The sequence below is a fragment of the Eulemur rufifrons genome, chromosome 24 (assembly GCF_041146395.1).
Source record: "Eulemur rufifrons isolate Redbay chromosome 24, OSU_ERuf_1, whole genome shotgun sequence".
Classification (NCBI taxonomy): Eukaryota; Metazoa; Chordata; class Mammalia; order Primates; family Lemuridae; genus Eulemur; species Eulemur rufifrons.
In genome coordinates, this window is record NC_091006.1 from 7,635,240 (window position 1) to 7,653,267 (window position 18,028).

Here is an 18,028-nt window from a genome sequence, read left to right on the forward strand (position 1 = left end):
TGTATTATAAAGATAATTTACTAAGAAATGTTACAAAAAGCCCAGAAAAGGGTGTGTCATGGATCAAGTTCTGTGGGTACAACAAGACTTACACTTCCCCTTCCCCAGGTCTTTCTCTGCCCTGCAGACCGGGGACAGCTGTGAAGCGTGGGGGAGGGGCACGCAGGAGGCGTGCAGGGAAGAAAATGTGCCAGCGAGAGGGAGGGGGCAGACAGTGGACGGAGAAGAGGGACAGAGCAAGTCGCTAGCGGCGGGCCTGATTGCTCACAGGCGAATCTACGAGGGTCCGGGACGTCAGCGCGCGCGCAAGCACAGCTGGAAGGGCCGCGGCAAATTGCCCAGACCGGAGCTGAGCGGTCTCAGGTCGATGTCCTCGGGCGGCCCCAGCGGCTGCAGCGAGAAGCTCTGCAGGATGGCGGTGAGGTAGAGGAAGAGCTCCATTCGCGCCAGCGACTCGCCCAGGCACAGTCGGCGCCCTGCGGGGGAGGCGGGGTGGGGCGCAGCGGTGAGACAAGATGGGATGAAGGGCTGCCACCCCAAATTCCCCAAGGAAAACAGAACATGAAGACAACAGTTGGGGATGCCCAGACCCACCCATCTAAAGGTCTGGGAAAGCTGCTTTAAGTAAATCCTGGAGCAGAATGGCCTGGCTGATGCAAGTGTGACTGCTTGGGTTCGAAGCCCGGCTTTGTCACTACTAGTTTTGAGATCTTGGGCAAGCCACAATTTCAGGTATTTAAAATGGGCACGGTAATAGTGCCTCATGAGGCGGTGGTGGATGGTAAATACAGGGAAAGCAGCGAGAACATAATGCTTATGCAGCTCTTACTATGTGCCATGTGCTACTCTAAGCCCTAAATTACTATTAATTTAATCTTCATAACAACTCCAAATCCAAGAGGTAGGCCTTAGTAGTATCTCCATTTTACAAATATGGATTTTTTTTTTTTTTTTTTTTGAGACAGGGTGTTGTTGCCCAGTCTGGAGAGCAGGGGCACGATCATAGCTCACTGCAGCCTTGAACTCCTGGGCTCCAGCAATCCTCCCACCTCAGCCTCCTGAGTAGCTGGAACTACAGGTGTGGGCCACAACGATGCCTGGCCAGTACTTCCTATTTTCTTTTTTTTTTCCTTCCTTTTTGGTTTTTTTTTTTTTTTTTTTTGAGACAGAGTCTCACTCTGTTGCCCAGGCTAGAGTGCTGTGGTGTCCACCTAGCTCACAGCAACCTCAAACTCCTGGGCTCAAGCAATCCTTCTGCCTCAGCCTCCCAAGTAGCTGGGACTACAGGCATGTGCCACCATGCTTGGCTAATTTTTTTCTATATATTTTTAGTTGTCCAGCTAATTTCTGTCTATTTTTAGTAGAGACAGGGTCTTGCTCTTGCTCAGGCTGGTCTCGAACTCCTGACCTCAAGCAATCCTTCCACCTCAGCCTCCCAGAGTCTTAGGATTACAGGCATGAGCCACTGCACCCGGCCCCTATTTTCTTTTTTTAGAGAAGGGGGTCTGACTAATGTTGCCCAGGCTGGTCTTGAACTACAGGCCTCAGCTTCCAGAGTTGCTGGTATTACAGATGTGAGCCACCACATCTGGCTAAATGTGGAAATTGAGGCACAGAGAAGTGAAGTAATATATCCAAAGTCATACAGGAGGTGACACAGCTGGGATACAACTGCCTGGGCTCCCACTTCAGAGCCCAGTTCTTAGCAACTACCCTTATAGCTCTTCTCAGAGGCATTGCTAGGCGCACGGTAGGCAATATGGTAAGTTACCTATGATTATGCTGTTTTTTTCCTGCTACTGAGTAAACAGAGAAAAATTTTTTCAGCAGGGCAAAGAGGAAAGCCAACAAAAACTACCATGTCAACTGCACCACTGAGTGGAGAGGCTGACAATGACCACGCCCAAGTTAAAGTATTAATCTGCCTCCCCACCTCCCTCCACAAGAGCAGGATTAGGGTGGGTCTCTGTGCATCCAAAGCTGAGGATGGGTGAAGTGAGAGGATTTGGAGAGTGGAATTAGGACTGGGGAACATAGGGAGGAATATGGGGCCAGAAAGACTCTGATCCCCGCCCTCACCAGCTGAGAAGGGCATGAAGGCCGGGCTCTTCTTGAAGGACTGATTGGCATCCAAAAAGTGCTCCGGGTTGAACTCCTGAGGCGTCCGGAACTGGCTGGGGTCGTAGTGGACGGTGTTAAGGAGGGTGATGACATCCGTGCCCTGGGTGATGAGGAGGCACTATTAGTGGTCAAGTGCTGGGAGGCTCCTGAGCTAGGGTTTGCATTTTACAGGGCTGGGGGTCCTGGGGACTTGATAAGGGTGGGTGGGTGGGGTGTCAGACTGGATCAGGGGTCCAGGAAATGTGTGTGGGTGTCTAGGGCTCTGAGGGATGGGTGTGGAAGTTGTGTTGTTGGGGTCTGAGGCAGGGATGTGGGATACAGGTCCCTTCCACCTTGTGGGAGCAGATGTGGGGGTTCTGGGAACGAGCAGAGGTCTCTGAGAATAGTGTTTGGGTACAAGGGATCCTTAAGTTAAGGCGAAGTCTCAGACCCGGGGAATCCGGAGAGGGGTCCTGAGAAGGGGCCTGTCATGGAGAAGGGGTATGGGGTTCCGGACAGGGTGCAGTCCACTATGGTATGGTATGGGGTCCTAGGAGAGGGCTGAGGTTTTGGATTTAAGGGCCTCAGATGGCCGTGGCTAGGGCTGGGGATGCCGGTTGGTAAGGCCCGGAGAGTTGACCTGGTGCCTGGGATCCCCTTGCAGGTTGCAAGAGCCTGAGATGTCTCTTTCTAAGTTGCCTGATTTCGTTTGCCAGGTGCCTAGCGCACCTTGGGTAGCAGGAAGCCGCGAAACGCTGTGTCCCGAATGACGCGGTGCGGCAAGTTCATGGGGATGACGTCTGCGAACCGCTGCACCTCGTGGATCACCGCGTCTGTATAAGGCATCGCCGCGCGGTCCTCCAGGGTGGGCAGCCGTGCCCGTCCCACCACGTGGTCAATCTCCTCCTGCACGCGGGCTGGAGGGGGGTGGGGGGAAGCGCGGTGGAGGGTATCTGTGACACGACTGGGCTTGGAAGGTGTGTACTTGTGTGTGGGAGGGGTCTAGTAAAAGTTCCCCCACCCTGGGGTGCCACTGCCTGGGGCGTGTGTTAGAATTAGAGCCCCTGAGAGAGGGGGTGGGTTCACAGATGTAGGTGAGGGCAAAAGGTTGGTTTGCACAAGGGCTCCTAAGGGTGGGGTTGTGTGGGCGGGGCTTCAGGGGGACGTGGAGTCTAAGGCCCCTCATGGGACTTAGGGAGGAGTTTGGGGGTCCCGCCTGCTGGACAGTGGATGGAGGGGACGGGCTGTGCTGGGGAAGAGGGGCAGAGCAGGGGATACATCCAGAGGCGGAGCTTGGGGCAGTGGGGTCGCGGGCAGTGCTGTGTGGAGGGTGAGACTGTGTGGGAGAGGCTGGGTTCCCGGGCAGGCTCCCGTGGCTGGGGCTGGGGTCAGGGCTCTGAGGCCGGAGGCGGCCGCATGCAGGGTGGGCAGGGTCCGCGGTGGGCGCAAAGGAAGACAAAGCGCGCAGGCCTCCCTGTGGGTGTGTGGGTTTGGCAGTGGGACCCAAGCGTCAGCGGAAGGCTCTATCAGAAGTGCTAGGCTGGGCTGGAGGTGGGGCCGTGGCTCCCTGTTTTGGGGGGCGAGGCTGGAATGCGTGGGCGCGGCTGTCGGGCGGGTGGTGCTGCGTGGGCGGCTCCCAGGGCCAGGCTTAGGCCTGCTCACCTTGCACTTTTGGGTACTTCATGAGTGCGAGGAAGGCGTGGCGCAGCGTGGTGCCCACAGTCTCGGTGCCGCCGAAGAGCAGGTTATGTGTAGTCATCAACAGGGTATCCATGTGGAAGTGGCTCAGCGGGTCCTGCTTCTCCTGTCGGGGTTGAGGGGTGGGGGTATGAGCCAGGGCTCCGAAACTGTGCGATCCATTTACCCCAGACCTGCCCAACGGCCGCTGGGTGCCAGTTCATCCCTCCTGTCTAACTTCGTTTCCTCAGTGAGCTGGGCACGCAGGGGCAGGGTAGGAAAAATCTCAGCGGCAGAGCCCACAATTATCCTGGACAGAGCTTTAACAACTTCTTAATTAGCTGTCAATTGGCAGCTGCCATGAGTGGCTTGGGCTTTAGCCCAGCACGGCCAGATGCTCCAACTTCTCCTCCTGGAGAAGGTCTCCCAACTCCGCCCAATCCCTGTGGCTTTAAGGCAGGGGCAGCAGGAGGGCTTCAGGTCAGACTAGAGGTGGGATTTCCAGGTGGGGGCTTACCTGTGCCATCTTGGTGAGGAAGCAATCGATGAAGTCCCGGGGAGATGTGGGGTCTAGGGAGGCCTGGTGGTCGCGGACGATGAGAGCAATGAGGTCTTTCATGCACCCGAAGTTCTGGAAGAGACGTCGGTGCGGCCCAGGCATCCAATCCAGGAGGCTTGGGAAGACGTTGTACATCTGGGGACCGAGCAGAGTCGGAGGGGTTTGGGTCCCCAGAGTGGGAGGGGTTTGGAGGAGCAGGCAGGATGTGTGTGCTGGGGCAAGTGGGGTCAGGGTGGATCAGGTAGGCAGAGGTGGGGGCTTGCAGGGCAGCCAGGTTCTGGAAAGGCGGGAGTGGGGAGCGGGGGGGTGGGAGGGGGTGAGAGGGAAAGGAGGCTGTAAGCGCATGTGAAGAAGTGCGGAGGGGAATGGGCGTGGCCAGGTAACTCAGGGGCGGGGTCAGAAGGGAGAGGGCAGGGCCAGGCAGGGCCAGTCACAGTCCCTTCTCGGCCCCTCCTTTCCTCTCTGTCCCTGGACCCTGTGGAGCCCCTTCCCCGTCTCCCTCTGAATTCAGTCACCTGACCTCGCCCCAGGGGCTGCTCATGATTTGGAAATTGTCATTGATGAGGCGGATAATGGTGAGCAGACGCTGGTCGTTGTAGTCGAAGCGGCTGCCGAAGAGCACCGAACAGATAATGTTGGACACTGAGCGGCTCAGCACAAATGTGGGGTCAAAGGGCTCTCCTGAGGATGAGGGGTGGAATGGGTCAGGGGTGAAGCTCGGGAGACACAATGTACAACACGGAAGACCTCAGGCAACAGCAACGTTAATTTGCACAACATCCGACCCAACCATGACAATGTGTCTTGCAGCACAGAACGCATGCACATGGACACAATGTGGAGTATACCAACGCCCCAAATTATTTGGCAATGCAATAGACAGAACAGAACTCACAACTTCCTGCAGTACATCAATGACAGCAATACCCAACAACAGAACTGGCTATTCTTGGCAACACAACACACAGCACTCAACATAGCACACAGCAATCATCAGGCATTACAGAACTCATAACAGCATAAGGCAACAAAACACCCAACAAATATGAGCACAATACATGCCAACACACACAACCACACACACTGACCTAGCAGGTAGCCCAGAAGCAACCCAAGACACGGTAACAATACACTAACACATAATACCAGCATACGGCTACATTATCCTCCAACAAACACACAACAGTGACACACAGCAACTCAGCAGACAGCACAGAATGCACCATGTGACATCACAGCCCATACAATCAAAGCCGCAGAACAGATGACACACAATACATATTAGCAGCATAGCAGATGACACAGTGCAATACCACATGGAATGCCTGACAACACTACAACCTCACCCAGAAATAACCCACAGCAACACAACACTTAACATCTAGTGATCCAACAGCTGAACAGATCACAGAAAACAATATCAAAACAACAGGTTTCAACACAGCAGCAAGACACAATAGCATAGCCCAGAAAACCAGATCTGGGATTAGATGGACATCATTTGAATCCTGTCTTGGCCTCCTAGTCTTGGTGTGACATGGGCTAACTGACTTTCCTTCTGTAAGCCTCTGAGCCTCAGCTTTCTCATCTGTAAAATGGGTTTGATGACAGTCCTCACCTCATGGGGCTATTTAGTCAGTGAGTGTGTGGCTGGGAAGTGCTTAACAAAGAGCCAGATCCATTGTGAGGTTGTTTGAGACCATGGTGTTGTGCTAGGCTGAATAATGCCCCCCCTCAAGATGCCTATGTCCTAGCCCTAGAACCTATGAATCTATTACCTTACATGGTTAAAAAAGACCTTGCAGATGGAATTAAGTTTGGGATTTTGATTACTCTGGGTGATCTGGTTGGGTCTAAGAGTCTGTATCAGAGGAAGGCAGGAGGGTCTGAGTAAGAAAAGGTGACGTGATGATGGAATGAGGGGAGAGAAAGAGAGAAAGATAGATAGATACTGGAAATGCTATCTTGCTGGCTTTGAAGATGGAAGAAGGGACCACAAACCAAGTGATACAGGTGGTCTCTAGAACCTAGAGAAGGCAAGGAAAGGAATTGCCCCCTAGAGCCTCCTGAAGGAATGCAGCCCTGCCAACCCATTTCAGACTTTGGACCTCCAGACTGCAGGAGAATACATTTTTGTTGTTTTTGAAGCCACTAAGTTGATGTCAACTTGTTACAGTGGCAATGAGAAACTAATACAGTTATTACTACTTCACTTACATCACATCATTTAATCCCTTTAGTAGCATCTGCCACATGATTATTTTTGCCCAAAGCCAGCAGAATTTGGAGATCAAGGAAGAGGGCTGTTTAGCATTCTGTGCCTCAGTTTCCTTTCCTATAGAATGGGGATAATAATAGGACTTGTTTCCTAGAGTTGGGTGATTTTAAAAAGAAGATAAGACACAGAAAGTTCTTGGAACAGTTCTGGCATATGGTACACAACATGTAAATGTTGATTATTTTTATTAAGTTTTTTTCCCACGAGTCAGCAGCTTTGACTTGGGTTTATATCCCAGCTCTGCTACTTCTTGGGCATGTGAGTTAACCTTCCTGGGCCTCAGCTTCCTCACCTGTAATAACATCTACTTCCTAGAGTTGCTGGAGGGTGAAACTAGTTCACATACATGGAGAGTTTAGAGCTTGGTGTCCTGTAAGCACTCAATAAATGGACAGTAGTGTGTTGACTGTGGATTCCAGTGTCAGACATGGGTTTGAGTCTGGCTCCTCCTTTTGCTAGCTCTGTTACTTCAAGCCAGTTGCATAACCTCTCTGAGCCTCCATTTCCTCATCTGCAAGATGGATTGTTCCCAGGCTGAAGAGGTTTATGCATGAAAATGTGCTTAGCACAGGGCCTCACATGTGTGGCACATTCTCAAGAATGTCATCGTCATCCACCACAATTACACAAGCTGGGCTCAGAATACCACAGAGGGACAGGGCAACAGAGTCGCCACCACATAACAAATCCTGCCACCGTGCCTCAAGGAAGCACAGCACTACAAGGTGATCCACCTCCAGGAGTGCCTTCCTTATTGTGGGCTAAGTAAAGGAGGGTTTTTTTTTTTTTTTTTTTGAGACAGAGTCTCACTCTGTTGCCCAGGCTAGAGTGAGTGCCGTGGTGTCAGCCTAGCTCACAGCAACCTCAAACTCCTGAGCTCAAGGGATCCTCCTGTCTCAGCCTCCCGAGTAGCTGGGACTACAGGCATGCACCACCATGCCCGGCTAATTTTTTCTATATATATTTTTAGCTGTCCATATAATTTCTTTCTATTTTTAGTAGAGATGGGGTCTCGCTCTTGCTCAGGCTGGTCTCGAACTCCTGAGCTCAAACGATCCGCCCACCTCGGCCTCCCAGAGTGCTAGGATTACAGGCGTGAGCCACCGCGTCCGGCCTTTTTTTTTTTTTTTTCCGACAGAGTCTCACTCTGTTGCCCCAGCTAGAGTGCAGTGGTGTCATCGTAGCTCATTGCAACCTCAAACTCCTGGGCTCAAGTGATCCTTCTGCCTCAGCCTCCTGAGTAGGTAGGACCACAGATGCACACCACCACACCCAGTTCATTTTTCTATTCTAGTAGAGATGGGATCTTGCTCTTGCTCAGGCTGGTCTCGAACTCCTGAGCTCAAGCGATCCTTCCGTCTCGGCCTCCCAGAGTACTAGGATCACAGGCGTGAGCTACTGTGCTTCCCCCTCCAGGAGTTTCGAGTTCACACCCATGCTATGGTACCTGGAAGCCCTGACTGCTAAGTAGGATGGATGTAAATTAGGGGTATGGACTGCACTCAAGGACCCTGACCTTCAGTTTTCCGCAGCTCTGCCAGCAAGTAGCTGCCTTCCTCCAAGATCCGCTCCTCAATGCTCCTCTTCCCCATCCCGAAATTCCGTAGGATCTGGACAGAGAACCTCCTCAGGACCTTCCATCGATCCCCATTGGAGAAGGCGATGCCTGTGGTGAAGAGGAGGGGCCAACTCAATCGGCAACTCATCCCCAAGACCACTGCCATCTGAGTCCCCTTTCCTGTTGTTTTCTGGGAGAGAGACTGAGTTTGGAATCTCCCTGGCCCCTTCCAGTAAGCCCTCCCTGATTCTCCAGGCTGGGTTAGGTGCCTCTTTTGAGCTTCCATAGGACCGTGGGCTTTCCTCATCTCACTCTACCTCTGTTTCCTCATTAAGTACCTGATCACTCTGGCCTGCCACTGCCCAGTGATGAAGCTGTCTCCTTCACTGAGCTGTGAAGGTAGAGTAGGAACCTGTCTTAGTCACCACCATGTCCTTAGCATCATCCAGTATAGGACTTGTCACACAGGAGACACTGGTGATTGCTTATTGATTATTGAACGCATGAATAAGAGAGATGAGCAAGAGAAATAAACACTGGGGTGCTGGGAATTCATGCAGGAATAAGACAGACCCTGTTCTCTTCTCTACCTGGACTTAAGGTCTTTGCATAGGCTGGTCCTTCTTCCTAGAACATTTTTTACTCCTTTCTCTCTCTTGACTACTCATCTTCATCTTTCAGGTCTCAGCTTAGAGGTCCCCTCCTCCAGGAAGCCTTCCCTGGCTCCCTTCCCCTTTGGCTGGGTCAAGTCCTTTGTATGGACTCTCACAGCTCTCCAAGCTTCCCCATCCCAACCAACACTGACCACTCCAGGATGTCACCGTCTGGTGATGGGCTGTGTCTCCCACTGGACTGGGAGCTACAATAGGGTAAGGTCTCTGTTTAAACTCTCTGTTTAAACCAGATGTGTTTATCTCTGATTCCTCTGGACCTAGCAGAGAACTAGATACTAAAGAAGAAAAAAACCTATAGTGTGTTGTCTTACATTATATGCATTATCTCATTGACTCCTTATAACAACCTTCTCATGGTAGCAGACTGAGGGGGAGAGAGGGGAGGTCCTCCTTGTCCAGGGGTACACAGCTAGTAAGTGGCAGAATGCTACTGTTACCCCCTGTGCTGTGGGACTGGGAGAGGGTTCATAATGGAAACGGAGATTGGAATGAGATTAGTTAGCGTGGTGGACAGGTGTGGAGCTGAGGCTGAGATGGTGAACATGGGGGTGGGTTGATGGGGCTTGGGATTGGGTCGAGGTAGACAGTGAGGACCAAGCCAGATAACTTGGCCATTTGACTGAGCTGAAAATTTGATGCTGTAGTTGGGATAGAGATAGGGATTGGGATGACAATGGGGTTGGGGTTGAAGAGAGATGGGGATTGGTGTGAAAGTGTGATTCAAGATGGTGGTGGGGTTTGGGTGGGGAAGGTGGGACAGACGTCACCCTAGACCAGGACTGCCTGGCTTCATCACATCTGGTGTCATCAATGAGATCAGCAGCCCTGAGTGTCAACAAGATTGGGAGAATTGTCTCCCACCCTCATCCCCTCCCCCAATATGGGAAAAGTTGAGAGTGGAGGAGATGGAGATCAGCCTTACCATTGCCCTTGGTAAAGTTGAAAAAGACGGGGTAGTCGCCACGGCCACTAAACTCCTCCCCCTGGTCCACCAGGGCCTCCTTCACAGCTTGGTACCCACTGAGGACCACTACCCGCCTGGGCCCCAAGTGCACTGTGTACACAGGACCATACTCCTTGCTCAGCTGGGGGGGGGAAGACAGAGGTTACAAGGGTCCTGGGGCCACAGAACCCCTCCCCCTTATCCTTCCACCATCACCCGAGCCCTTGCACCTTGGTGAGGGAAGTCAGCATGTCTTGGGAGTGAAGCTGCAGCAGGTTTCCCAGGAGTGGGAGGGGTCTGGGTCCTGGGGGCAGCCGGCCCTTGCCCCTTGAGCTGAGGGTCAGGAACAGACAGACGAGAGCCAGGAGCATGAGTAGGATGGCTGTGCTCACACTGTCCATGGTGAGGGCAGCTGCCAGCATCTGGAGGTCCAAACGGGAGAGGACATTGCTGGGGAGAGAGTGGGATCCCTCTGTTCCTCATCTCTCTCTGGAACTTGCTTTCCCCAGACCCTGGAAGTGGGGCAGATGGACAGAAGCAGAGACAAGGAGAGACCAGAGGATGTGGGAGGGAGGAAGGGAGGGAGAAAGAGAGACAGGCAGAGATAGGCAAAGTACAGACTGATAATGACAGAGACAGAAACACAGAGAGACAGAGATTGAGAGAGACAAGTGATTAGAGACAGAGACTAAGAGAGACTGAGAGATACACATAGGGATAATGAAGAATGCAGAAAAACAGAGTGAGATAGCTATCTTCAGATTTCTCTCTCTCTGTCTCTCTCTCTCAGTCATCTACCTATCTATCTACATATCAGTCAGTATTAAGAAGAAATAGAGACACACAGGGACAGAGACAGACAAATCAAGACACAGAGACAGGGAGAGCCAGACAGAGAGACCAACACAAAGATAGGCTCACATAAACTAAAGAAAGAAAGAGACAAATCTAGACAGACACAGAGCTAGAGAAAGACAGAAGAGAGATTGAGTGGAGAGACAGAGATGGAACACTGAAAAATGCAGAGAAAGAGGGTGAGAGAGGAGAGAGAGGAAGAGACAGAGCTAGACACAGAGATCAAGGGAGAAGAGAGAGAGTGACAGAGACAGAAAGAGGTACACGGAGACAGAGAGGCACACGGAGAGAGAGAGAGAGAGAATGTAAGAGACAGGAAATGTTAGAGACATCAAAAGACAGACACCAAGAGACGAAGAGAGACTGAGACTGGGAGGGCAGAAGCAGAAACAGTAACAGAAAAGAGGCAAGTGTTGTCAACTAAGGGGTCCCATTCCAGAGAGAGATGCCACCTGCTGGGTGAAGCGTCAGGACAGGGACCTCAGTGCCCAGAACAGAGTTCCAAGGAGATCCAGAGACCTCAGAGCTCTCAGAGGAGACAGCAAAAGAGATTCTCAGCCAGTCTTACAGAGAGATTGAGCCCGAGATCCCCCTCTCTTGGGAGCCACCCCCACTTCCTGTGGCCCTCACTTGGGCCCTTTACCTGCTAGGCTGTGGAGGCGACTGAAGTATGTTCTGGAGCAGACTGGCTGTGGCTGTGGCCCTGCAGCTCTGGGTGTGCTTAGGGAGCAGGAACTGCTCTTATCTGGCCCTAGTTACCTACCCCCTAGCCAAGTGAGAGGGGCAGATTGCAAAACCCGGAGCAGAGGCCAGGGCTCCTAGGGTGGGACTAGGGATGGGGAGAGAGCCCCTGAGGTTAAGGGTCTGGAAGACCAGATGGAGGTGTGGGTGCCCCCAGAGGTTTGTGGGTGTGCACCATGTTACTGTGGGCGTGGGAGGAAGTCCTTGGAGGTCCTGGGGAATTTGACACCCCAGATCCCAGGCACATGGTGAGATAGAGGTGGGGCTGATGCTGTTGTTCAAGTCCTGGAAAGGCCGGTTGGGGCAGGTCCTGAAAAAGGGAGGAAGGCTTGGTTACAGGATTATGTATCTCCAGTTTCCCTTGGCATCTACCCTTACTTCTGGGGGAGGGTGTGATGCTAGATTCATTCCAACCCCATAAGGAACTTTCCCTGACCCTAGAACTGGGTTGAGAGGGGCCAAATGGGACTGCCTAACTGGGGAACTTGGTACTCATGAGACGGGGAGTTTTAAGAGGCTTTGGGTTCTTCTTTGGTCTGACTTGCTGTCCTGCTACAGAGGGAACTTGTGGCAAGCGAGGGACGTAAGCTGAGTGTTTCTCAACTCGTCATTATTGGTATCTTGGGCCTGATAATTCTTTGTGTGTGGGGTGTGTGTGGAGTATCCTGTGTGTGTAGGATGTTTAGCAGCATCTTTGCTTTCTACTTACTAGATACCAGAAACCTTCTACCTGCACCCCAAGTGTGACAAACAAAAGTGACTCCAGACATTATTGAACGTCCCTGTGGGGGGAAAAATCAACCCAGCTGAGAACCACTGGTGTAATGAAAAAACCTGAAACACACCCAGCGGTGGCAAACTCCTCATCTCTAATTGTCCTCTCTTTGACCCCTGCTCCCAATTCTTATTCTTTTTTCCTTCCTTCTCAAATCCCCAAGACCCTTTCCTCTCAGCTCACTCTTTGTTCATGGTCCCATTTTCTTCTCTCATAGAGAAAATACCAGTAATAACTTTTATTGCAAAAGAAGTCTACATTTCAACTTCACCATCCCCACCATTTTGAATTTGATGTCACAATTTTCACCTTTTTATATTGCATATCCTTTAACAAATTATTGTAGTTATTTTTAATACTTTTGTCTTTTAACCTTCATACCAAGATAGACGTGATTTACAGACCACCATTACATTATTAGATTATCCTGCATTTGACTGTGTATTTACTGTTACCGGTGAGTTTTGTACTTTCAGATATTTTTGTGTTTACTCATTAGGGTCTTTTTCTTTCAGCTTGAAGAATTCTCTCGCATTTCTTTTAAGACAGGCCTGATGGTGATGAACTCTCTCAGCTTTTGTTTGTCTGGGAAAGTCTTTACCTTTATTTCATTTTGGAAGGACAGCTTTGCTAGTTACAGTATTTTTGGTTGACAGTTTTTATCCCTCAGCACTTAGAATATATTATCCCTTCTCTCCTGGACTGTAAGGTGTGTGCTGAGAAGTCTGCTGCTAGGCATATTGAACCCCTTATATGTGATTTTCTTTTTTGCTGCTTTCAGGACCCTCTATTTGTTTTTTATCTTTGACAGTTCGATTATAATATGTCATGGGGTAGTCTTACTTAGATTGAGACCTTTGAACTTCCTGTACTTGAATATTTATATCTTTCTCCAGCTTTGGAAAGCCCAGTAATGCTTTGGCTCTTGCAGACTCCTGGTGATACTGCCTTGGGACCACTATTGCATATGAGGTCCATCATTGACCAAAACGTCACAGTGCATAACTATACTTTTAGTGTTTCTCTCCCAGTCCTGATAGCTTTCATCCCACCTCCGTGGGATCAGCAGAAAACGACATAAAGACAAAGAGGTTTGATAAAATGCTGGCCTTGCTAATCCCTGAATTATAGAGACTGCCAACTAATTTGAGTGTATTTTCCAAGGATTTTAAGGTCCTCATTCTCTGACTTACCTTACAACAAAGGCTGACTCAGAGTTGAAATCTGGTTTAGAATTGCTGAGATTCTCAAATGCAGGCAAAGTACAAAAAAGAGGCCAAACTCTTTGAGATAGCCTGAAGCCATCTTGTCCTCAAAAATAAGTGTGCAATTTATTGAAGGATTAAAATTACGTGAATGTGTCATTAGTGTATTGATTTTAAAGCAGCATGTTCTCGCTCCTCGTAGTATTTCCAACAGCTTACCTGGTAGAGTACAATATTGTGTAGTGATTAAAAGATCTAGCAGTTGCTGACCTCATTTTCTTGATTTGTAAACTATAGATAATAACATCACCTATCTTAAGAGCTCGTGGGAAAAATAAATAAGGTAATGCATGCAGATCACTCAGCATAGTGCTTGGCACAAGCATTCAATAATCACCAGATGTAATAATAAATGTGGTCATTATTATCAGCTAGGTTGTTAGAAGATGTCATTTATTTCCTTCATGCTTCTATGTTCCTTTCCCAAAGTAGAATCCTGGGCAGAATGCTCTTTTAGTTCCTAGAAACATTCACAATGTAAGTTTCATGGGATCAGAGATTGGTCTGCTTTGTTGACTACTAATCCCCAGCACTTGAGCTACTACGAGTCTGGCACATAGTAGATGTTCTCTTAACATTTGCTTAATAAATAAACCACTTGTCCAAACTATCCCTACATTTCTCAATCTTATTCAGAATAGGTTGTTCTCCCAAGAGCACAGCTTTCCCTAACATTGTCTCCAGTGAATTTTGCTCATTTGGCAACCTCCAGTGCACTTCAGGGTCAGAAGATAGCGTCAATACTTCTTGCTCCTCAATACCACTTCTTTTTTTTTTTTTTTTTTTTTTTTTTTTTTTTTTTTGAGACAGAGTCTCACTTTGTTGCCCAGGCTAGAGTGAGTGCCGTGGCGTCAGCTTAGCTCACAGCAACCTCAGACTCCTCGGCTTAAGCGATCCTACTGCCTCAGCCTCCCGAGTAGCTGGGACTACAGGCATGCGCCACTATGCCCGGCTAATTTTTTTCAATATAGATTTTTAGGTGTCCATATAATGTCTTTCTATTTTTAGTAGAGACGGGGTCTCGCTCAGGCTGGTCTCGAACTCCTGACCTCGAGCAATCCACCCGCCTCGGCCTCCCAGAGTGCTAGGATTACAGGCGTGAGCCACCGCGCCCGGCCTCAATACCACTTCTATATCGTGGAGCATAGACATAACAGGTGATTTTAAAACCTTGTCAATACAAAGGACCAACAAAACAAAAAGGTGATTTTTTTTCAAAAAACAAGCAAAATCAATAAACTGCAAGCTAGATTAACCAAGAAAAAAAGAGAAAAGACCCAAATAAATAAAATTAGAAAGAAGAAGGGAGACATTACAAATCATACCACAGAAATAAAAAAGGATTATTAGAGAATGTTATGAACAGCTAGCTGTATGCCAAGAAATTGTAAAACCTAGAGGAAATTCCTGGACACATAAAACCTACCAAGGTTGCATGAGGAAGAAATATTAAGATGTTCTCTTGATATTTGCTTAATAAATAAACTACTTGTCCAAACTTTCCCTCCATTTCCCAGTCTTACTCAGAATAGGTTGTTCTCCCAAGAGCACAGCTTTCCCTAACTTCATCTCCAGTGAAGCTTGCTCATTCTGCCTCCTCCAGTGCATTTCAGGGTCAGAAGAACATGAACAGACCAATACAAGTAACAAAATTGAGTCAGTAATAAAATGTCTCCTAACAAAGGAAATCCCAGAAACAAATATCTTTCCTACTTAATTCTACCAAACTTATAGAGAAAAGCTAACACCAATTCTTCTCAAACTATTCCAAAAAATTGAAGAGGAGGGGAGCTTCCAAACTCACTCTATGAGGCCAGTATTACCCTGATACCAAAACCAGACAAGGATACAACAAAAAGAAAAACTACAGGGTAATATGCCTGATGATCATAGATGCAAAGATCCTCAACAAAATACCAACAAACAAAATCCAACAACACATTAAAAAGATAATACACCATGGTCAAGTGGGATGTATCCCAGGATGCAAGGATGGTTTAACATACAAAGGCAATAAATGTCATATGCTGCATCAACAGAATGAAGGAAAAAAATCCATATAATCATCACAGTGTACACAGAGTATTTGATAAAATTCAACATCCCTTTATGATAAAAAAATACTCAACAAATTAGGCATAGAAAAACATACCACAGCATAATTAAAGGCCATATATGAGAAACCCACAAATAACATCACACTGAATGGGGAAAAGATGAAAGATTTTCCTCTGGCATCTAGAACAAAGATGCCCACTTTCAACATAGTACTGGAAGTACTAGCCAGAGTACTCAGGCAAAAGAAAGAAATAAAAGGCATCCAAATCAGAAAAGAGGAAATCAAATTGTCCCTCTTTGCAGATGACATGATCCTATATATAGAAAATCTGAAAGACTCCACCAAGAAAACAATTAAGCTGATAAATTCAATAAAGTTGCAGGATATAGAATCAACTTACAAAATCAGTAGTGTTTGTATACACCAATAATTAAACAGCTGAAAAAGAAATCCCACTTAAAATAGCTATAAAAATATACCTAGGATATTTAATCAAGGAGGTGAAAGACTCTTACAGTGAAAACTACAAAACACTAATGAGAGAAACTGAAGAGGACAGAAACACATGGAAAGATATCCCACGCTTATGGATCAGAAAAATTAATATTGTTAAAATGACCATACTACCCAAGCAAGCTACGGACTCAATGCAATCACTATTAAAACATAATGCTAAATTCATATGGAACTACAAGGTTCCCAAATAGCCAAAGCAATATAGAGCAAAAAGAACCAAGCTGGACTACTTCACTTCATACTATGGGACTTCAAAATATACTACAAAGCTGTAGTAACCAAAATAGCATGGTATTGACATGAAAATAGACATAGACCAATGGAACAGAATAGAGAAACCAGAAATAATTCAATATATTTACAGGCAACTGATTTTTGACAAAGGTGCCAAGAACATACATTGGGGAAAGGACACTCTCTTCAATAAATGGTGGTGGGAAAACTGGATATCCATATTGCAGAACAATGATAGTAGACCCCTGCCTCTTACCATATATAAAAATCAACACAAAATGGATTAAAAACTTAAAAGTAAGAACTGAAACTATAAAACTATTATGAGAAAACATAGGGGATATACTTTAGAACACTGGTCTAGGCAAAGATTTTGTGGCTAAGACTTCAAAAGCATAGGCAACAAAACCAAAAATGGACAAATGGGACTATATTAAACTAAAAATATTTTGCATAGCACAGGAAACAATCAACAGAGTGAAAAGAAAACTTGTAGAAAGGGAGAAAATACTTGCAAACTAGTCCTGTGACAAGGGACTAATATCCAGAATACAAAAGGAACTCAGACAACTCAACAGCAAAAAACAAACAAACAAAAAACCAAATAACCCCATTAAAAAGTGGGCAAAGGATCTGAATAGACATTTCTCAAAGGAAGACATACAAATAGCCAATAGGTATATGAAAAAATTTTCAACATTACTAATTATCAGGGAAATGCAAATCATCTCACCTCAGTTAGAATGGCTATTACCAAAACAACAAAAAATAACAAATGCTGGTGAGGATATGGAGAAAAGGGAATACTTTACATTGTTGGTGGAAATGTAAATTAGTACAGCCATTATGGAAAATAGCATGGTGGTTTCTCAAAAGACTAAAAATAGAACTACCATATGATCCAGCATTCCCACTACTGGGTATTTTTCCAAAGGAAAGGAAATCAGTATAGCAAATGATAACTGCACCTCATGTTTATTGCAGCACTATTCACAATAGCCAAGATATGGAATCAACCTAGATGTCACCAATGGCTGAATGGATAAAGAAAATGTGGTACACATACATAATGGAATATTATTTCGCCATTAAAAAAAAATGAAATCCTGTCATTTGCAATAACATGTATGGAACTGGAGGTCATTGTGTTAAATGAAATAAGCCAGACACAGAAAGACAAATATCACATGTTCTCACTCATATGTGGGACCTACAAAGTTGATCTCATGGGCATAGAGAGTAGAATGACAGTTAACAGAGGCTGAGAAGTGTGGAGGGGATAAAGAGAGGTATGTTAATGGCCATATGCATACAGTTAGATAGAAGGAATAAGTTCTAGTGTTCAGGCACAGTAGGGTGACTGCAGTTAACAATAATTTGTTGTATATTTCAAAATAGCTGGAAGAGAAGATTTGAAATGTTCCCAACACAAAGAAATGATAAATGTTTGAGGTGATGGATATCCTACATACTCTAATTTTATTTATACACATGCATGCATATATCAAAGTATTGCATGTACCTAATAAATATGTATCAATATGATTATTAGGCATGTGTGTGTGTGTGTATATGGCTAACAAGGTTTTCTATACACTCACATACACAAACTTTGTTGGAGACTTACCTTGGGATGAGCCCTCATGCTGGAATTTGGTTGACAAAGTTATCTAGATATTATAGATGTATAAAACCTTGTCATCCTCAGGTCAGCCTCTGTCAGTTGCCTTTTCTCTTGAATATGGGTCACATTTTCCTATATCTTCATATGCCTATTAATTTGCAACTTTATCC

At 47.1% G+C, this 18,028-nt stretch overlaps 1 protein-coding gene across 4 annotated transcripts; it reads right to left on the bottom strand.

Annotated features, from left to right (window-relative positions):
• Positions 1-18,028, bottom strand: LOC138374344 (cytochrome P450 2F5). 4 transcript variants are annotated; one of them, XM_069457089.1, is made up of 11 exons: positions 17,862-18,028; positions 11,288-11,695; positions 10,020-10,211; positions 9,769-9,931; positions 8,131-8,280; positions 4,857-5,017; positions 4,295-4,471; positions 3,763-3,904; positions 2,830-3,017; positions 2,080-2,221; positions 1-476 (listed from the first exon to the last, which is right to left on the bottom strand). In XM_069457089.1, exons 3-11 carry the CDS (start codon positions 10,209-10,211, stop codon positions 295-297), a joined length of 1,497 nt encoding a protein of 498 aa, XP_069313190.1. In that variant the 5' UTR covers positions 11,288-11,695; positions 17,862-18,028; the 3' UTR covers positions 1-294. The 4 variants fall into 4 exon arrangements, with proteins under 4 accessions (XP_069313190.1, XP_069313191.1, XP_069313189.1 ...); XM_069457090.1 differs by having other exon boundaries at positions 10,020-10,239; XM_069457088.1 differs by lacking the exon at positions 11,288-11,695.

Excerpts from the sequence above, each read along its gene's own strand:
- LOC138374344 (XM_069457088.1), bottom strand. Across the intron at positions 4,472-4,856 it reads TGAGCAGCCCCTGGGGCGAG|ATGTACAACGTCTTCCCAAG; the intron begins GTCAGGTGACTG and ends CTCGGTCCCCAG. Across the intron at positions 477-2,079 it reads CTTCATGCCCTTCTCAGCTG|GGCGCCGACTGTGCCTGGGC; the intron begins GTGAGGGCGGGG and ends CCTCCCCCGCAG.